We start from the raw sequence: 18,633 nt of genomic DNA on the forward strand, positions 1-18,633 counted from the left end.
GCCTCTAACCCCCTCCCCCAAATAATAAAGCTAAAACAAAGAGAGTTAAAGCAATCATATGATAAAATCACAGCTTTAGCAAAAGCTTTGATATCATTATTAAGTTCATACAAATTTCCTCTCTTATCTAGCTTGTTCTTCACTGTCTAATTAGTCCAACCTCTGGTAGTGTGTGTTCCTTTTCTCTTTTTTTTTTTTTTTGGACACAGAAACAAGCAGTTAAACTAGTATTTGTAGTCTTTAATTACACATTAAAATCTTCATCCTAAACTTTCTTTTTTACTGAAAGTACACGGATTCCCTACAGTGCAATATTAGTGTTCCGCTCTAAACGCTGCAAGGGCATCTTCTAACAGTTGGGACTGTGGAACAACTTTTAATTAATTGCCACCTTTTAATGGCATGGTTCTCACACAAACATTACCTTTAAGGCAAACATACATCAAAGAGTCAGAAATTTGCTTTTAAAACAGAGCTGCAATCCCCAGTAACACTGGCATTCATGAAGGGCTACACACTTCTCCGTATCTGTGCATGTTCTGGAAAAGGACTGTGCAGATCAAGGCCGGTACACAGCTCAGAGTTTCCAAAGAGATACTGCATTTTCACCTCCCAACTATGGAGTGTTCCAGCTAATCTTCAGCAAAGGAGATGGGAATTATTTCAAATCACTGTGCTCGGTCACACAGGGCTGAACATCACACTCGGAGCAATCCTATTTGTGGGATTAGTTTGTAGAATATGAAACCAAAATATCAACAGCAATCAGCCCCAGGCCTCTTTTGGCTAATGTCCTCAAGACAGACATGTTCATGGAGGTGTTCCCTACAAGGACATTTGAGCTCAGGTTATCAGTCCGTAGCAGCTCACAACACACTGGTAAGCAAAGCTCTATACGCTGTAAAGAAATGATGAAATCTTAATTACATACACTCTCTTTCCACAGTGGTTGAATAGAATATTTGTTGAAAAGTGAGGAAAACAGATTTTTTCCTCAGTGTCGAAACACACTGAAGTTTTACTAATGCACATTTCAGTAATTTACTAATGCTAAAGCAACATCCAAGATCCTTGTCTCTTGTACTTGTACAGATAGAAATTATTATCCTGTTAATAAATATCATAAGGAACATTTGGCTTTAGTCAAAATCTTTTCTTTGGACAATCTGTGTTGATCAATGCCTGCTGGTTTTTTGTAATTACTTTGTAAGAAAATACGCAGCTGTATAGTACTTAATGGAATTAAATGAAATTCAGCATATAACTATAGCCAAAAAAAAGCATTGATCTGGTATAATAAAACAAAGGAGATTATTACAGAAACCCCTGCTGTCAGATATATCAACATATTGGGAGATTAGATCAAGATTACATTTTTAAAAGAATCATATTTCTAAAGATGCACAGAACGGCAAAGGTGTTGACTCAGTACTGAGTTACCACACACCACCAGACTCAAGAATGGCAGCTGTTACAAAAAAAACCAAACCAAATAAACTTCCACACAAAGTCATGTTGTACCCAAGCAGCGGCAACATGGAGTGTACCCAGATGACTACTAGACCTCTGGTAACGCTTAGTGAGCCTCCACAGAAGTCACTCAATGACCCACCTACTGACTCCTGCAGGAGAGCACAAAGCAGGGAAGTGCCTCCTCACCCCACTACTCTTCACGTCACACGTACTGGGACCAAACCTGCTAAAATCCACAACAGTTTATTGTGGAACTGCTCCCTCTTACCAGTATAAGGGTCCAGTTTGGATCCTACCCAACTCCTCAAGCCACACAGCTCTACCTGGGGCTCCAACACTTCTGCTGATCAGAGATAAACATAAATGAAAATCCGAAATATAATATGAGGAACGACTGAGGGATCTGGGGTTGTTTAGCCTGGAGAAGAGGAGGCTGAGGGGAGACCTTATCACCCTCTACAACTACCTGAAAGGAGGTTTTAGAGAGATGGGAGCTGACCTCTTCTCCCTGGTGACAAGTGATAGGACAAGAGGAAACGGGTTCAAGTTATGTCAGGGCAGGTTTAGATTGGATATTAGGAAGCATTTTTTCACTGAAAGGGTTATTAAACATTGGAATAGGCTGCCCAGAGAGGTGGTGCATTCACCATCCCTGGAGGTGTTTAAGAAAAGGGTAGATGAGGTGCTTAGGGACATGGTTTAGGAGTGGTGGTGTTTTTATCAGGGTAGGTTAATGGTTGGACTTGATGATCTTAAAGGTCCCTTCCAACCTCACTGATTCTATGATTCTATATTAACACTGTAAGAGGGTTTCCCCTATTGTCTGAATGCTGGATTAATACTCTTAGAGTGATCAAGTTTACAGTATCAAAGACAATTGGATTTATATTGTATTATAATATGCCATGCAAAAATTTATAAGTGTAGCGATAGGACAATGGATAATGGCTTTAAACTGAAAAGGGGGAGATTTAGATTAGACATTAGGAAGAAATTCTTTACTGTGGTGAGCCCCTGGCCCAAGTTGCCCGAGAAGCTGTGGCTGCCCCATCCCTGGAGGTGTTCAAGGCCAGGTTGGACTGGGCTTGGAGCAACCTGGGCTGGTGGGAGGTGTCCCTGCCCAGGGCAGGGGGGGGGTGGAACTAGATGGTCTTCAAGGTCCCTTCCAACTCTAACATTCTATGGTAAGTCAGAGATGCAGAAGTGGGCTATGGGTCCCAGCAGCTCTCTCTTGTAGAATGGAGCACTATCATACATTTTTATCATCTACAAACTTTAAAAGCAGTTCACTTTTTTTTTTTTCCTCAGATTTAAGATTCTCATTAAGTCTGTGTTGGTCCACTATTCAAAATTGTCCCTAACTAAACAAACTGCATACATCATTAATAAAGCGGAGAAAAGGCCAATCAACTGACCTCAACAACCCCACAGACTGAATAGGGAAAGAAAGAAGGGGGAAAGAAAAAAGAAAAATCATCTGCCTGCCTTCTGTATCTTTGGTGTCTAAACAGGTTACAAAACACATGTATGGTTCCAAAGTTAACATGATAGGTAACTTGAGCGAACAGCAATGAAAACAAAGCAGAGACATAAAACAAATTAACAGCATCTTATTTTAAAATTTACCTCTTACGCTGAAATCGAAAGTTCAACTGGGTTACCCCCTTCCCCCTTTTTTGGAGCAGAGCTTGGTAAAGTATCTTTGGCTACAAACAGTCAGATGACTAATCAATGTTATATCCCCGGTAAGATATTGGATTTGATCTCATTTTAGTTGTCTAATAATGCCCTTCATGAATCAAAACAGTACTTTGGATTTTTTTTTCTTTCCAGTTAAATTATATTGAGTGCTAAACAGTAAATGCCACATAACTAAAAGAGACAGATTGCTACTACATTTAATAGCAGACTGCTTCTCCCCTCCAGTATTTAATCAAAAGCAGCGTAGCCAGCAGGGCGAGGGAGGGGATTCTGTCCCTCTACTCTGCTCTGGGGAGACCCCCTGCAGCGCTGCCTCCAGCTCTGAGGCCACCAACACAAGAAGGACATGGACCTGTTGGAGTGGGGCCAGAGGATGCCATGGAGATGATCAGAGAGCTGGAGCACCCATCACCACTCTGCTAGAGAACAGCCGGCCACAGAGCTCTACAAATCGTTTGTCAATGCTGTTGACATGGACCATTAGGAAAAAAAAAAAAAAAAAAAAAAATCTCTCTCTTTAAAAGCTTAGAATCATTTTTCATCCAAATGACAAGGACCGGTTAACTCGCCTGGGTTACATTTGAAAACCAGAACAAGAACAATGTGATTGCCACGTGCACAGCTGTTCTCTTGATAAAACTCAGTTCAAGAAAAGTTTAATGATGTGTTATCATCTAGGAATTTTCCCTCATAATTTGTAATACAATACAGGTTCAATCACGGCAGGTGCTTCCCCAGCTTTGGGATCTGAGCATCCCAGCTACTGAATCTGAAAAGAACCAGATCAGCTCCAAGCTTCTATTAAATGTTGCCATTGAGTTTAAGGGTAACTTAAGTCCAAATTTCTAATGCCATAGCGGCAACATACTTTGTAGTAATCCAGACATTCAGATTCTTAGCTTTCGGTGGTGGGGAAACACTGCTGAGAAGAAAACGAAGAAGTTTGGATTATGTAATTACAACTTTTCCTCCCATGGCCTAGGATATGACTTTAATATTTAACTATATTTAAGGAAACTAGAAGTACCCAAGGGTCTCACTAAAACTAAAACAAAAAGCGAGCTCTTTCTCTACCAGGGTCCATTCTCATTTCCGTAAAACAACTTGTCTTAAAGCAACTGCTGTCATCTCTCTTGGTAGGCAGATGGGAAACCTGAAGAAAAATCCAACCAAACCAAACCGTGGCTGTATCTTAAAATAACCTGAAACCTTATTTTCAATAGCTGCTGAAACTCATTATGATCTGAATTTATCAGCACTTATCTTCCTGTAACAAAGCTGTCAAAATAGTGGTTTCCTGTTTGCTCACTATTCTCTATTATATTCTACACACTTTGAAAAATTCACTTGAGGACATTGGTATTCTCTGAAGCAGAGTTGTAGGCGGTAGTTTGAATAGGTTCATATTATTCTGTAGTTTTCCTTTAAAGACACTAAATACTACACATACACTATTTGTATTCCTTTGAAAGATTCTAGAGGAATGCATAGCATCCAACCGCATCGTTACATCAAACCCCTCCACCACCACAATATTTAGAAAAAAACAGAACACGAACCCCTGAAATGCACAGCATGGATTTTATAATTGAAATAGATTTTCCTCTAGGGAATAGACAAACGCTCACAAAACCACCTGTTTAATGAGCACAACCCTTTTTACCAGAGGTTACAAAGAATTAGTACTTTACCTAGCTAGATTAGCTTTGGTAGTTAACATAACAATATTTGAGGGGGGAAAGGCAATATTTCGGCCCTTCTGTGCAAACTTATGGAGCTTATTAAAAAGCAAAACAAAGAAGTATTTAACAAAGATTGACCATATACAACACCACCAAACACCTGGAGAGGAAAAAAAAAAGATTAGAAAAGCAAAGAACCAATTGGCTAAGATTCTTTAAGGGAAAGTAAGAGTTATTTAACAAGCTGATGAAGCACAACATAGAAAGTTTTAAAGAGACTTTCTATTTAGTTGAACCAGGTGAAATATTAGAGACTTCAATAGCAGAAGATCCTGCAGGACGCGCACATAAACTCTGAACACACTAAAATCAGTAACCAGTTAGGGATAAATGCAATCTCACTGCAGGCAATACACTGCAACTTACACTAAAACAGCTTCGCAAAACATCTGCGGAACAGGTGTTCATCAGTCTACTAAAAATAAAAAGAAAACATTACAACTATGTGATCCAAACTGTGCACAAGATACCAAATACTAAAATTAGCGTTCAATCTACATGGTACACGCCTGCAAAATAATTAAACCTATTCGTGGAAATATTATTGTCTTACAATATAAAGAACTAATTTTTAATCTTTTTTCTTCATATAAAAAGGGATTAATTTGTGGAGCAAAAGGGTCACGTATTTCAGCAACATGTTCTTTTACAGTTCCCGTTGCACTGTCTTGCTAAAGTCAAGCTAAAGGAATACCGTGAGAAACTTAAACATGAACAGGGATATTAAATGAGCTCCCAGTATTGAAAGTTATTGGAAACTGATCTCTTCCTTATTAATACAATTCCCCATCATGTACAAAAAGACATCTCCATGTTCCAGAATGCAAACAGAGTTTTAATCTTTAATTATATTCTCAACCTCAACTCTTCTGGAGAGAAATATAGATGTGGGCCTGAGGATTATTGCTTTATTACATTATCATCTCTGTGGTATTTAATGAATATTGATACTTAATGCAGCTTTGCCAGTAGGGGGAAAGAAGAATTTTAGAACTGCACAAAGAACTTCTGATGACTTTTCTCAAAATGGAAAATACAGCCGCACACTTCGCTGTCCTACCCTTGAATACTTCTAAGAAGAGGCCCAAATGTTAGAGTACAGCTCATAATACTGAATGGGATTATCGCAATAACAACACTTGCGTGTTAAATAACCACATTACTCACAGCCTATATACCAGGTGTCACACTTAACTGGTACATCGGATTCTTGGTTCCAAAGTATGTACCCCCGGCTGGGATTTCAGACCTCTATAACACAGAGGTCAGATTAGATAAGCGTAATTTAAACATACGGTCTTAAAAAATAGAAAAACTATGAACCTTTATTGGCTTAAACATGCTTTCCCATTATCTTTAGAATAATCTGCCTCTTTCTTTCGTAATGAAAATCCCTGAACCTAGGAAGCAATTAGATGCTGTTTATAAAACAAAATGCTGAAAAAAAGCCTTTCCTCTGAAAACTCTTGGCAAAGGGCTCATCAGGATTTTTCTTAATGTAAAAATGATAAATTACACAAGTTCCAAATAATTTATTCTGGCACATCTGATGACTGGGTGTATAGTTTATATATATACACATACCTTTCAGTTAACTGTTAAAAATAGCAACTTTTTTTTGGAATACTACATCACTGACTATTTTAAATTAAATTCCTTCCTCAAGATGCAACTTGCGTGTCCTGTAGAAAACTCTTGAACAAATGCAATAGAACCTTACAGTACTACTTATATGACAGAATCATTAAAACCGATAGGGCATGAACGCTATGAAAGAACATCACTTTGACTATGCTGGTACCGAATGAAGCTACAGTAAACACACACTTCGGGATATCTGTAAATTTATTTTCCAAATCCAGATGAATAGACACTTGCTGAGGCAATACATTAAGCTTTTAAAGGAGACCACTCACTAAAGAGCATGTTTTGCTAATGTAGCTCCAAAGAATGCAACAAGCATGGATTTCTTTTGAATATATCCATCTTCTTTAGAAGAAGCATCAGGACGAATTTTGAGGTGTAGAGAGCAGAATAGAGACCTCCTCCATCTCACCCAGGACAACCGGCAGAAACAACCTGGCCCTCCTGAGTCTCTGCCCAGAACTCTATCCTCAAATCCTTATCATCTCTTAAAAGAAAAATTATCTTCACAGCTTTTCATTGCTCATTTATCTCGAACAATATCATGGCTAGCACTGCCTTTTTGTTTGTTTGTTTGGGTTTTTTTTTGTTTTACATAAATGAAAAGTAATTTTACTGGTCTGCTCCTAGCAATAGGGTACAAATTCACAGAGATTTTTACTCAATCTATTACAGTGTTTTCACTGTCAGGTTAGGGCATACATCAGAGCACAAGAGATTTACAAGACAAGATGAAGAGCCCTAAACCAAAAAAAAATGTACTCTCTTTTACTCAATCCTCTCTGTCTATTGAGCCTGAAGTTGTCAAACAAGAACCAGATTTCCACTTGTTTATAGTGTGCTTATTTCCCCAAATCCGCAAATGTCACAACAAATGACCCTAAAAGGCATCATAAAGGGCAAGAGTCTCAGTACCTTCTGTGGTTCTTGTTCTTGTTCTGGCAATTTCTTTCCAGACAGAGAAGACAGATGATTAATCCGGGAGCAGTGAGAAAGCCCCATGCAACAGAGCTATCAAAGTCACAAGGTTTTCATCCGAGACCCCTAAAAATTCCCATTAATACTGACTGACCCTCTTGTGTGTGCCAATGAACACAACTGCAAGAACACAGGCAACATCCTGTGCTTCCTCTTCTCTTTCTTCCTCCTCACGTCACAGTGACTCACTGCTGTCACTTTCCAGCTCGGCAGTGACATACCGGAGTCTGCGGGCTCACTGCTCTCAGCCACCCCAGACTCTTTGGGGCACTGTGTTCTGCTCCTGCTGGGTCATGGAGATGACTTCCTAACTGGGAATTTGCTTTCGAGATGTGGTGCCAAGAAAAAGAATACAAGATTGATCTGCATCAATTGCTACATTTCAAGAAGAAAGAAAAAACTAAGAGCCATCACTTCTTATAGTATTTATATTATTATTTCAAACCAGAAGATGCCATCCTGGTTCTCAGAAGGGTCGTATGTAGATGCTTTCCTAGTCACTTTGGAAAGAGCTGACAGCTTTCAGCACTTCAGCAAACACTGCTTTGAGAGTCTTTAACAGAAGGAAGGAACCAGCAGCCAGATGAGAAGCATGTGAGGGAATGCATCTATTAGCAAGTATAGGGAGATGTCTTGTTAATTAGAAGACAGAAGGAGGGACAAAGCAGGGAGAGAAAGAAGCCAGCAGTTAGTCATTTTCTCATGCAGATACATTTGGCTAGAAATGAGACGCATAGCAATCTAGTGTTCCTTTCTGCACTTCCAGAGCCAGTGAAAACCACTACTGAAAAGCAAAACCGAACACCAAAAGGCCTCTCTTCAAAACTGTTCAGCACTCTTAGAAGCCCTCAGATAACGAAAACAGTGGGAAAATGAAAATTTTCCTGGTAGTGGCTGCACAGGACAGACACCTTCCGTTTTAAAAAATACCTTTTTGATTCAAGTTTGCTGCTACTGTTTCAGATATCTAGTAGTGAAAAGCTAGAGCTTCTCACCTCCAAACCACAGCACACCAAAAATGGCGTAAGGCTAGCAAGGGACAAATGAGTGGGCCCACCAAGAATCAGCTTTGCCACGAGTGAAACCCTTTCTCCAGCTCCTTCTGTAAGCATAAAGTAGGAAGAGATGGCTAAGCCTCCAAGACAGGCTCAGAAGGTTTGGGGGTTGGGTTTTTGTTTCTTAAAAAAAGCCATTTTGGAGAGGAAAGGAGAAGAAAAAGTAGAGCGGGGAGAGATACTAAGGGCTCAAGGGAACAATTAAGTTGACATAGCACAAGAATCAAGTGTTGTACCACCGCCCTTACAAGAAGAGACACTATTTGGATATGTTCAGTCTGTGGAATAAAACTCAAGTCTCACCATAGCTGTAAAGATCAACGATATGGATTAGCAAGAGAATTGCACAGCTTGCATCATTGCCATTAAGATTATAACGTGCAATAGCAAAAGTTACCCATACAATTTCTTCAAGGAACAGGAACATAAATAAATAAACAAACAGATCAGTAACATGCTCTCTAATGCCACATTCAACTCACATTGACATGCTTAATATCAAACTATCCATATACAAAATCTGCACAAAAATAAAACAGTTTTTAGAAGATTCCTTGTCCAAATCACCTATGTTACCTCCTGAGCAACAGTGTTTCCTGCATTCCTTTGCTGGCTGAATAGGATTCCTGCAGTGTTGCTATTTGCTCCTATCTGCTGTCCTAAAATGACATTTTGGCACCTAGCCAGTTTTAACTACTTATGTTTAAGAAAAACTCTAGGTAACATAGTTGTTCTGAACAACATTTAATATATACTTGACTCATAGCACATTGTTACTCAGCCCAAAGACTTGTCATTGAACTTAATTTAAATAGCATACATCAAAGCAAAGAGAGACAAAGAAATAGTTATGCCTTCTTGACTAATCAATAAAGCTAAAAAAAAAAAAAAAACCAACTCCCTGCACTGCCATGGGAAAATTAGTATGCAGTATGCCCTTTCAAGGAGATACGTAGTTTTGCACCTGGCTGTTTTCTTCTTTTGCATTTTATGGAGAAATAAGAGAAAGAAAAAAAATTGAAAACGAAAAAAAAAAATCACAGCCTGATTCATCTTTATTTGCATGAAACTGCAGCAAAATGAAGATATTAAAATCCATTTGCCATACTTTTTTTTTTTAATACTTTTCATAAGCCTATTTTCATAAGTCTTTTCATTAACTGCTTCGGCCCTGAGTTGGAGACATGATATTGAACTCAACAGGTATTTGATTTGACTTAATATAACTATTATTCTCTTCTTAAAACACACCAAGATAGCAAATAAGGACAAATATGGAAAGGTTAAACAGAAGCCAGAGAGGAGGAAACCAGGGACAGACAAAGAGCCAGCTCAGCATAAACGTATTTTCCCTGTGAATAATGCTGGATGTGGTAATAAGATACTGAAACATAATTCAACTACTAGCTAAAGTTTAGTTACCACACTAAAATTTCATTCTATCTGCAAATTCTAGGTAAATGCACCATTGAAGGAAAAAAATCACCTGCAGATAAAAAGACATACAATACTTTTAAATGTATATATTACATACCTCATATTAGGATTTATACAGCTGCAACTGTTTAAAGTACAGACTTTTCCATGCAAAAATAGAAGCTAGCACTTTCTCTCTCACTGTATGTATTTCTAGTTACTGGAAAACCCATGACTGAAAGAACAAACCCCAAAACCTTGGTATTTTAAAACCTCAGAATAAAAACTATGTCAACTGGTATCACAGTACTCTAGTTTATAGACTTCCTGGAGAAGTCCATTTTAAGCTCTAGATAAACCTGATACCCCAACAAAGGTAGAAAACTAATTAGCCAGTTTGTCACAATATAACCCTGCTCTTTCACAGATATAAGAGAAACAACATCTGGTTTTCAAACCTGTAGTTCTGATAGAGCTGCCCTTCTAACCATTCTTCCTCATCTGACGTATCGGTAAAACAATAGAACATTTTATGGATTCTTGAATCAGCAGCTGTTTAAAGTTAATATATTAAGGTGAAAGCTCTGTTGACTCTGATTTTTTTTTCTCATTTCATATAAGGAAAAAACCTCTATACCTCCTTTGATTCCTTCATCAGCTTAGGCCTGTGGACTCTGGTGACAACAGGGACTTTTATTACTACAACTATGAAGTTTTTAGTAGCATAGTGTTTATACATCAGTGACTCTTGCTCTGTAAAAAAAAGCAGGCAGTTTCCACAAACTACAAGGATGCTCAGTACAATGAATAATTGCTTAGCGCTTCATTTTCTACATAATAATCATTTTCTTATAGGTAACTAAATATTTTAAACAGTTTATTAATTTATAAGCTTAGTTGTGGACATCTCTGGTTTTGGCATCAGTACACAGACTGCCTGAAGTGTTGATACTCTATGTCCTCAAACAGTTTCTAAGTGTCCTCATAATTGCTTGTCACCTGTAAAAGAGGTTTAGATCCAACGCAAAATTAACATATGGCGAACAGATGGACTCAGAACAGACGTTTGTCGAGAAAGTACTCACACCAAAGACTTTTTGGCTTCAGCCTTTTAGGACCTTCAGAAAAGTCCTACTTGAAGCTCCAAGTCATACTAATCAGGGGAACATCATTACTCAATGACAATCTCATGTTGCAGAAACTTTTATGACCTGCTACAAAGAAGAATCCTTACAACTTTTCTGTTGCCACAGTGCCCTCATAAACAGAAGAAACAAACTATTGTTCCCATAGGGTCCCCCACCCATCCAACAAGAATAATGCATCTTGTATGAAAAAAAAATACTAGCACAAAGCTGCATTATGACGATCTAAAAGAAAAACAATAAGAAGTTTATAAAAAAAAAACAAAACAAACCCCACCTCCCCATGCAAACTCTTCAAAATATTCCATTACTTACTGAGGAGGTAAGACAAGAGTAGTTGGCTGGGCTTTTGGTCTGCGTTTTGCAGATACTCCCATCTGGTTGGCTGAACGTTTCAAAGACTGCTGATTCAAAAGGCCAGATGCTAGCCCGGCATGGTACTGCAACTGGATAATAAAAAACATATACATTAAAATACATACCACTGCAGTACTCTATCTATGCCAGACCTCTACTATCTGTACCACCTGATTCAAATTACAGCCAGTCAGTAAGTGAACGTGTGGTATTTCATATATATATTGCTTGGATGGAAGATGATACAAACAAAAGCATATAAAAAAAGTCTGCTATGAAATAAGTATTACAAGGAAATTATGCTATAGGGCAAGTAAGATGATGAATCGAAGACTTCCTCTCAAGTCCTAACTCCTGAAACTTGGGCTTGCTTTTAAATGTTAAGACTGTTTCTCCTCTCAAGGGATCAAGCATTCTTATTTTTTGGAAGAAGAAAAGAGGAAGAAAGATGCAACTCTTTCACTATATAAACCAGCTTTTTAGAAATAACACTCATCTTTTTTTCTTAAACATTAAAATACAAAACATTCGCAAAGAAGTTTCTACCACTGTAAAGAAAACTCCATTCTTTAAAATACCTGCTAGCACATCTCCATAGCATTGCAGAAAAATTCATGTTCAGTAGCTTTCTTCTCTAACCTTTTATTTCACTTGCCAACGAAAGACAAATTTATGAAGGACACAACATGAATCTGCAAGTTTTTGAGTGCATTCCCACTGCTCACAGATTTAAGAACAGCTACAGTGCTGTGTCTGTCCAGCCTGAAACCAGCTTCAAGTGCAACAAGTTACAAGTTCATCTCTAAACACTTTCAATTTACATTCTTAGTTCCCTGTTTTTGGAGAGAAGGCAGAGGGGGGAAGGTTTACTGTCAGACAAACGCAACTTCCTTCATCATTCTACTCCCCATATCAATGCGTTCACTAAATTGACTAAAGGTTTGTTCTGAAAAAGGTGAACTGTTTAACACGGTAACTTCTCCAACCCCAGGGTCTGCAGCTAGAAAAAGGTTACAGTTAGGAAACTGACTTAGGAATGTTCAGAAAATAAAGTGGTCTTAGGCAAAGCTATTCGGCAGGGTACTGTCTGAAAATGAGGGAAACAAAGCTCGGTAAACTGATCTACTTGAAAATAGCTATTAAAATGAGTGAAGCTATCCCGTGAGCCAATTTGACTCAAATGTCAATGCTCAGAGCATCCGTAAGGCTTTTTAACAGGCTCCTGATTTACTTGGCTGCTTTGCCATGTGATCTCAGCCATGGCACAACGTGAAGACACATCGTGTTCCTAATGGGAAGAGAGACGCGCTCCGCCAGGGAAGGGGGGGATTGTATTGCCCCAACAGCTCCGCTTAGACCAATGAATTTTGCTCAAATTTGTTTTTCTCCGACAGATTTCTGAAATGAAAGAAATCAATGAGAGCAATGGACAGTACGTGTTTGAAAGGCAATGTTTCTTTTCAAAGTGTCAGGGGCTTAGTTTTCAATCTTCACTACCAGAATTTGCAGTGAGTGCAATATGCAGGGAATTAAAGGGAAAGACAGCTCTGGCAGAAGACCCCTCTGACTCCAGGAACACACTTTTCTCTTCAATCTTATTAAGAGCAGTCCTCCTTCAGCCATTTTGTGCTGTTGACACCACTCATTTATGTCCACTGCGCAGAATGACACTGACAAGTATTTCAACTAAATAACATCATTTGGACACTTGCTCATAGATGGAGGCAATCACAGCTGCTAATCATAGATGAATTTTAAATACAACCTTTTAAAAACATTTCATAACCTCCCGGCTAATCTGACATTTAGTGGTCAGGCATAAAAAAAAAGGAATTAAAAATAAATATATTCTAAAAAACAATTCTGTCCTTGAAGGCTGACTCCCAGTGATTAAGCTATTTTTATTAATTATAAGTATTTCCTTATAATCTACTTTTGCTCCTTGGAATGCAGATCCAATTGTCAAAATCTATAAGGGCCATTAAATATTTACCAAACCATCCTTATAATGGGAGAAAAGGTCAAAGTTAATAAAACTGACAGGCAGCTTCTGTCCAACTTGATTTATACATTATTAAAGTATCACATACTGTATCGCACAAAATGCATTCCTTTTTGGGGGCAGAGGGGTGTTAAGTGAAGAGATTGGGAAATTGTTTCTTAATAATTTGTTCTGAGGAACAGAAGTAAGACTGAAAGCAGTGCCAAAGCAGTACCACTAACATCAAAAGCATATTCAGGAGATTCAGGAGTCCTGATGGATAATAAATGAGCTATTCAATTATTTTTTCTCTTGCAAAATAAACACCTTTGTCTGCCAGCATTGGCCAAGACAGCAAATCTCAGCTAAAAATGTACCAATCCCCTCAATTATTATTTTTTTTTTTTTATGAACAAGAGAATGCCATTTGCTAACACACTATCTTCACCTTAGGGAAGCCACATGAAATGTACTGTCAGAAGATATTATGGGTGCTAAAAGGCTCATGCAGGGAAGCTGAGATGAGCTCATGGGACACAAACCCTTTGGGGGTTAATAAACACACAGAAACCACATGTAGCTCAAGAAATCCCTGAGCCCGAGACTGCTGACGGCTGGGAGAACACCAGGGAGAACACTGTACACAGGCATGTGCTTATAGCTACCCCTGGAGATGAGATACAGGGCAACACGGGCCTTTGGTTTGACCCCGCAGAGCTGTTGAGTGTTTCAGCTACTGTCTACAGCGGGGTGGTCCACACAGGTCTGAGAGCCCGCGACCCAATGAAGCCAAAGTTGGGCACTCATGGATGGGAGCGCCTTCTGTAAGCGTATTCCCAACAACCTTCCAGCTGCTTTTGACAGCTGTGCTCATTTAAACCAGCAGATTGGTAAACAGTGATAGCTTTATCCATAAAATACGCTAAATACTCACTGAACTTGAGTATTGGTGCAGCACTAGGCAGTACTGCAAACCATTTCTTTATCAGCCACTAAGGAATTCCACATCATTCAGAGGCTTTACTACAGCAAGCATCCATGTCTTTCAGCTTTGGGGAATTCCAACTGGTTTATGTGAAGCTAAGCTCTTTACTTCCTAATGAAATATTCCTCCATAAAATTTCAGCTAGATTGATCTTTTTCCCCCAATACATGCAGATGAAACATAAAATCTATTTCAGAAAACTAAGAAATAAAAAACAACAACAACAACAAAAATCAATTTATAACACTTAGCAGCCAGGATATACACCAGTGCCAACTTGTACAGTTTTATGATAGCTGATATTTTTCTAAAAACTGTGGTTTCAAGTAGATGTGTGAATTCCATATTTTAAAATCAGAAGCGACTCAAGCTCTCAAGGATGTAGGAAAAGTACTGAAAATAATACTTCAATAGATACAAAAGCTTTACCTGAAAGTAAATAAAAACTGAAATTGGATTATTTTTAAATTTCATTATTTTTGACATTCATTATTTTTCTAAGTTAATGGCAACATGACCTATATTTTCTAGAATAAAAGATTAGCACTAATGTTTTACAGGTGCCATAATTCACATTTTCACAGCGTTCCTGAGTATATGAAAACTACAGCCAGATATTAACAGCTCTCAATCTTCCTCACAAAGTGAAATACATCATAACAGAGATGACACTTTGGAGTCACTTTTCTCACAGCTGTAACTCTAAAGAGGGCAATTTCTTCATTTGCGTACGATGCGTTTGGCTTTCACATGGACTATTTAGAGAACGTATATTAGACAAATACAGACTGGATTTAGTTCTGAAAGCATTAATATTTTTTAAAACGTTAATCACATAGTAACTTTTATTTGTTCTACCCTGGTGATTCTCTTACTAGAAACAAGGCAACGCACCCCCTAAAACAATCAAAACAAACAAAAAAGAACCCCTCCACCCCCCCTGAAAGATCAAAGTGTCTTCTGCAGATGATTTTTAAGGTCTGGAGCAGAGAGAGAACTTCTGCTACAGCCACAGGGCTTAAGCCAGAACAGTGCAGTAAGGCCCCTTCGTTCAACAGAAATGTACTGACCATATCATGACAGATTATATTTTGGCCTACAGGATTACTCTGCAGTGTATGTTATAAAACTACAAATATGTACACAGTGATAATTTAAAAGTTTCAAAATTAAAGCTCCATCATTAGAATCATGCTGGTCCTAAAGGTCTTTTGTTTACATAATTCATGGGCTGGAGACTTTGCATGTGCTGACTGCTGACCACACAAGTCATTACACTCCACTTACTTACAAGGCCATTTAAAGTTGCAAAAATTGGTTGGTTAGGAAGAAGGTAAGAGTCGGGGGAAAAAAAAGAAAGAAAAACAATCACTCAGAGCATTTACAGTTCATCATGTCAACTCACAGTTGCACATTAAATTTATGTATTACTGTTATTTAAAGCTTTTTAAGCATCAAGGGTTTTTTTTTAAACAACAGGTTTTCTTTAAAAACTGAAATCAGAACGACTTTTCTTTGTGATCACATTACCCTGTTGTGATATTTTACATTCTCATGTATACAGACCACATACATAAATAGAAAAGCATTTTCTCAGACATAGGTAATATGAAAAAATGTTCGTTTCCATTCCTCCAAGAAATGGAATTTTACAGAAGTGGCTGACAGATACTTGCCCATCGTGGCATTTTCTGGGTTCACTGTAATACTGGTGAATGCATGCGCATTTGCCTCCTTTTAAGATGCACAGTACTTTGCCCCTCATCATTAAATTATTTCTCCCTTGCAGCTAACAAGGGATTTGTCTATTATGATAAAACTCTAGTTGTTCTTTTGAAAAGAGCAATGAGCAAGCAAGCAGGACACTCCCACAGTTTCATCTCTGCAGACTAAAGTAGGCAAGAGAGAAATTACACTACCTTAATTGATATTTTTAAGCTTCTCTCAGATAATGAGGCTGGTTTGGAAATTCTCTTTTTCTCCAAACAATGTTTGATCATTTCAGGATAGCTGAATTCTTGACTTGGCCAAAACAGCATCAATAAACCAAAAGAACAGTCTCCAATTTATTTACTCATTGGTTTTCCTCTTGTGGAACTGGGTTGTGGGCTTTTCAATTAATAGAAAAGCTAGCCGTCGTGCCTTTGCTCTAGTTTACAATTTAATTAGGACACTTTGTTCTATTATTTTAAAGCCTTTATGCCCCCCAAACTTTCCAGTATACAAAAAAATTTAAGCAACAAATACTTTTACATGATGGGAACAAAAGCTCCCCCATTCTGTTCTTTTTTAAATCCCTTTTGCATCTTTAAATCCCTATTGCATCTTTTCCTAAACACCCTGATCCGACTACACTGTGAAACTAATGAGCTCACATTTCTGTTGAAAGGCTCTCACATGCCGAAGTTCTTATTTACATTGTATTGAGATGTACGGTGCATTGCCTCAACCTGGTCAATAAACCAGGAGACACGCAGCATTCCGAGGACATCTACCTCCACAATCTTGCTTTCCCCTGAGGTCTCTCCTCCTCCCTCCCAAGAAAATATATATATATATATATATATGCATTGAGAGATATATATATGCATATGTACACACGCATTGATACACATCCCTGTTTCTTTTAATGTTTTGTCTTCACTACATCTTTTATTCCATTGTCTTTGAATTCCTATTTTTGCTGAGAGCACTGTTTTAATTAGTGTCAGATTTCAGCCTTAAAGTGTGTTCTTTCCATACTTTTCTTTCGAAAACATTGAAGTTCTGCTGATGAATGACTGCATCAATGTTCCCTCACTCCAATACTGCTTGCAAGTCTTTGGCTTTTTACCATGCAGAGATAGCAAATCTGATGACACTTTCTTCAAGGAATTGGTCAAAACTTCAGCATCTGCATCCTTGCTGCCAATAAAATTATCTGTGCTGTTCTAAATCTCTGCAAAAGCCACCAGTCCTCCTCCAGTTTTCTGGGGGTTTTGGGGGCTTTGGTTTTTGGGTTTTTTTTTTTTGTTTTGGTTTGGTTTTTTTTAAGTATTCTGGAATCCATTTAATAGTTACATCAGTGACATATTCCTGCTTTTTGGATAATGTCAACACCAAGGGACACTACACAGCAAACAGGCTCTGAGGTTTAAAGAGATCTAGTATTTGAAATGGATACAGAGGCAGAGTAATCATAATGTGAGGCTACACACTACCTTATTTACCTTTTCAGAAGAGTAACTGAATTTTATGCTTAAGATGTTTATAAACACTTCTGGGTGCTCTGAAGGGCTTAAACATATATATTTCCTTAAAAATTACTAAATGAACTGGCATTTCATTGGATATGCAACTACAACCCAGACACATAACAGAATCACAAAAAGCAGACTAAAATTATTACATTGTTTTCTGCATTTAAATGACAAAATAAAACCAAGTGAAATAACAAACAGCAGTATTTTCAAATAACCCTGAGCTCAAGGGTAGTACACTTGGTTGTCCACTAACACAGAAATGGTCTTAGTGTCACCCCATGCGATATATTCAGACTTCTGTGTTCATTTAATGGATTTCACTAAAGTCTAAAGACCCAAGAAGTACACTTGACCAATATTTGACAGAAAATCTGAATTCCTTTTTGACAAAAGTATTATCTTTGCGCAGGACAAATAATGTGTAGCAGGGAAAAGTCATCATTAAAACTCAAGACTGAATAGGAACACAATTAGTATCTTCCCCCAGTGCTGCTGTGCTCCCTTAAACAGCCACCAGAACTTTGAACTGAAGACACTGCTCTCACACTAAAATTAATATTTTCTAAACCCCTAGACTAAATCTTTGGTGTCAGGGGCTCAGGTGGCAGCTATGGCAGTATAAAGAATAGCCTGCTGCCTTGGTGACGGGGGATGCTCAGGTGCTTATATAAGAAACGTGAAGATACTTTAAAACTGAGTGGTAGAATAAAGGACTGGAATCAGCTACAGAAACACTCTTCGAATTGCCTAGCAGCATGCCATGATTTGCAGCACTGTGGTTGGGCTTCACCACTATAGCAAACAAACTACTTTTTCAGACAAATGAAGAAACGAATACTCTTCTTCAGTAAAATGTCTACATGGTGCAGCTTATGTAAATCCAACTAGTCCAGTTGTACCATCAGACAAAGGGG

At 38.2% G+C, this 18,633-nt stretch overlaps 1 protein-coding gene across 3 annotated transcripts in view; it reads right to left on the minus strand.

Moving 5' to 3' along the window:
• The window catches only part of MED27 (mediator complex subunit 27), a gene marked incomplete at its 5' end in the record, with an annotated part of 97,648 nt that overhangs the window by 48,856 nt on the left and 30,159 nt on the right, over positions 1-18,633 (minus strand). For all 3 annotated transcript variants that reach the window (XM_082492778.1, XM_082492777.1, XM_082492776.1), the window contains one exon: positions 11,470-11,600. In XM_082492778.1, the coding sequence (XP_082348904.1) occupies positions 11,470-11,600 (131 nt within the window). The remainder of the gene's footprint in view (positions 1-11,469; positions 11,601-18,633) is intronic.

This window comes from Vanellus vanellus (genome assembly GCF_965231255.1).
Source record: "Vanellus vanellus genome assembly, chromosome: 18".
Classification (NCBI taxonomy): domain Eukaryota; kingdom Metazoa; phylum Chordata; class Aves; order Charadriiformes; family Charadriidae; genus Vanellus; species Vanellus vanellus.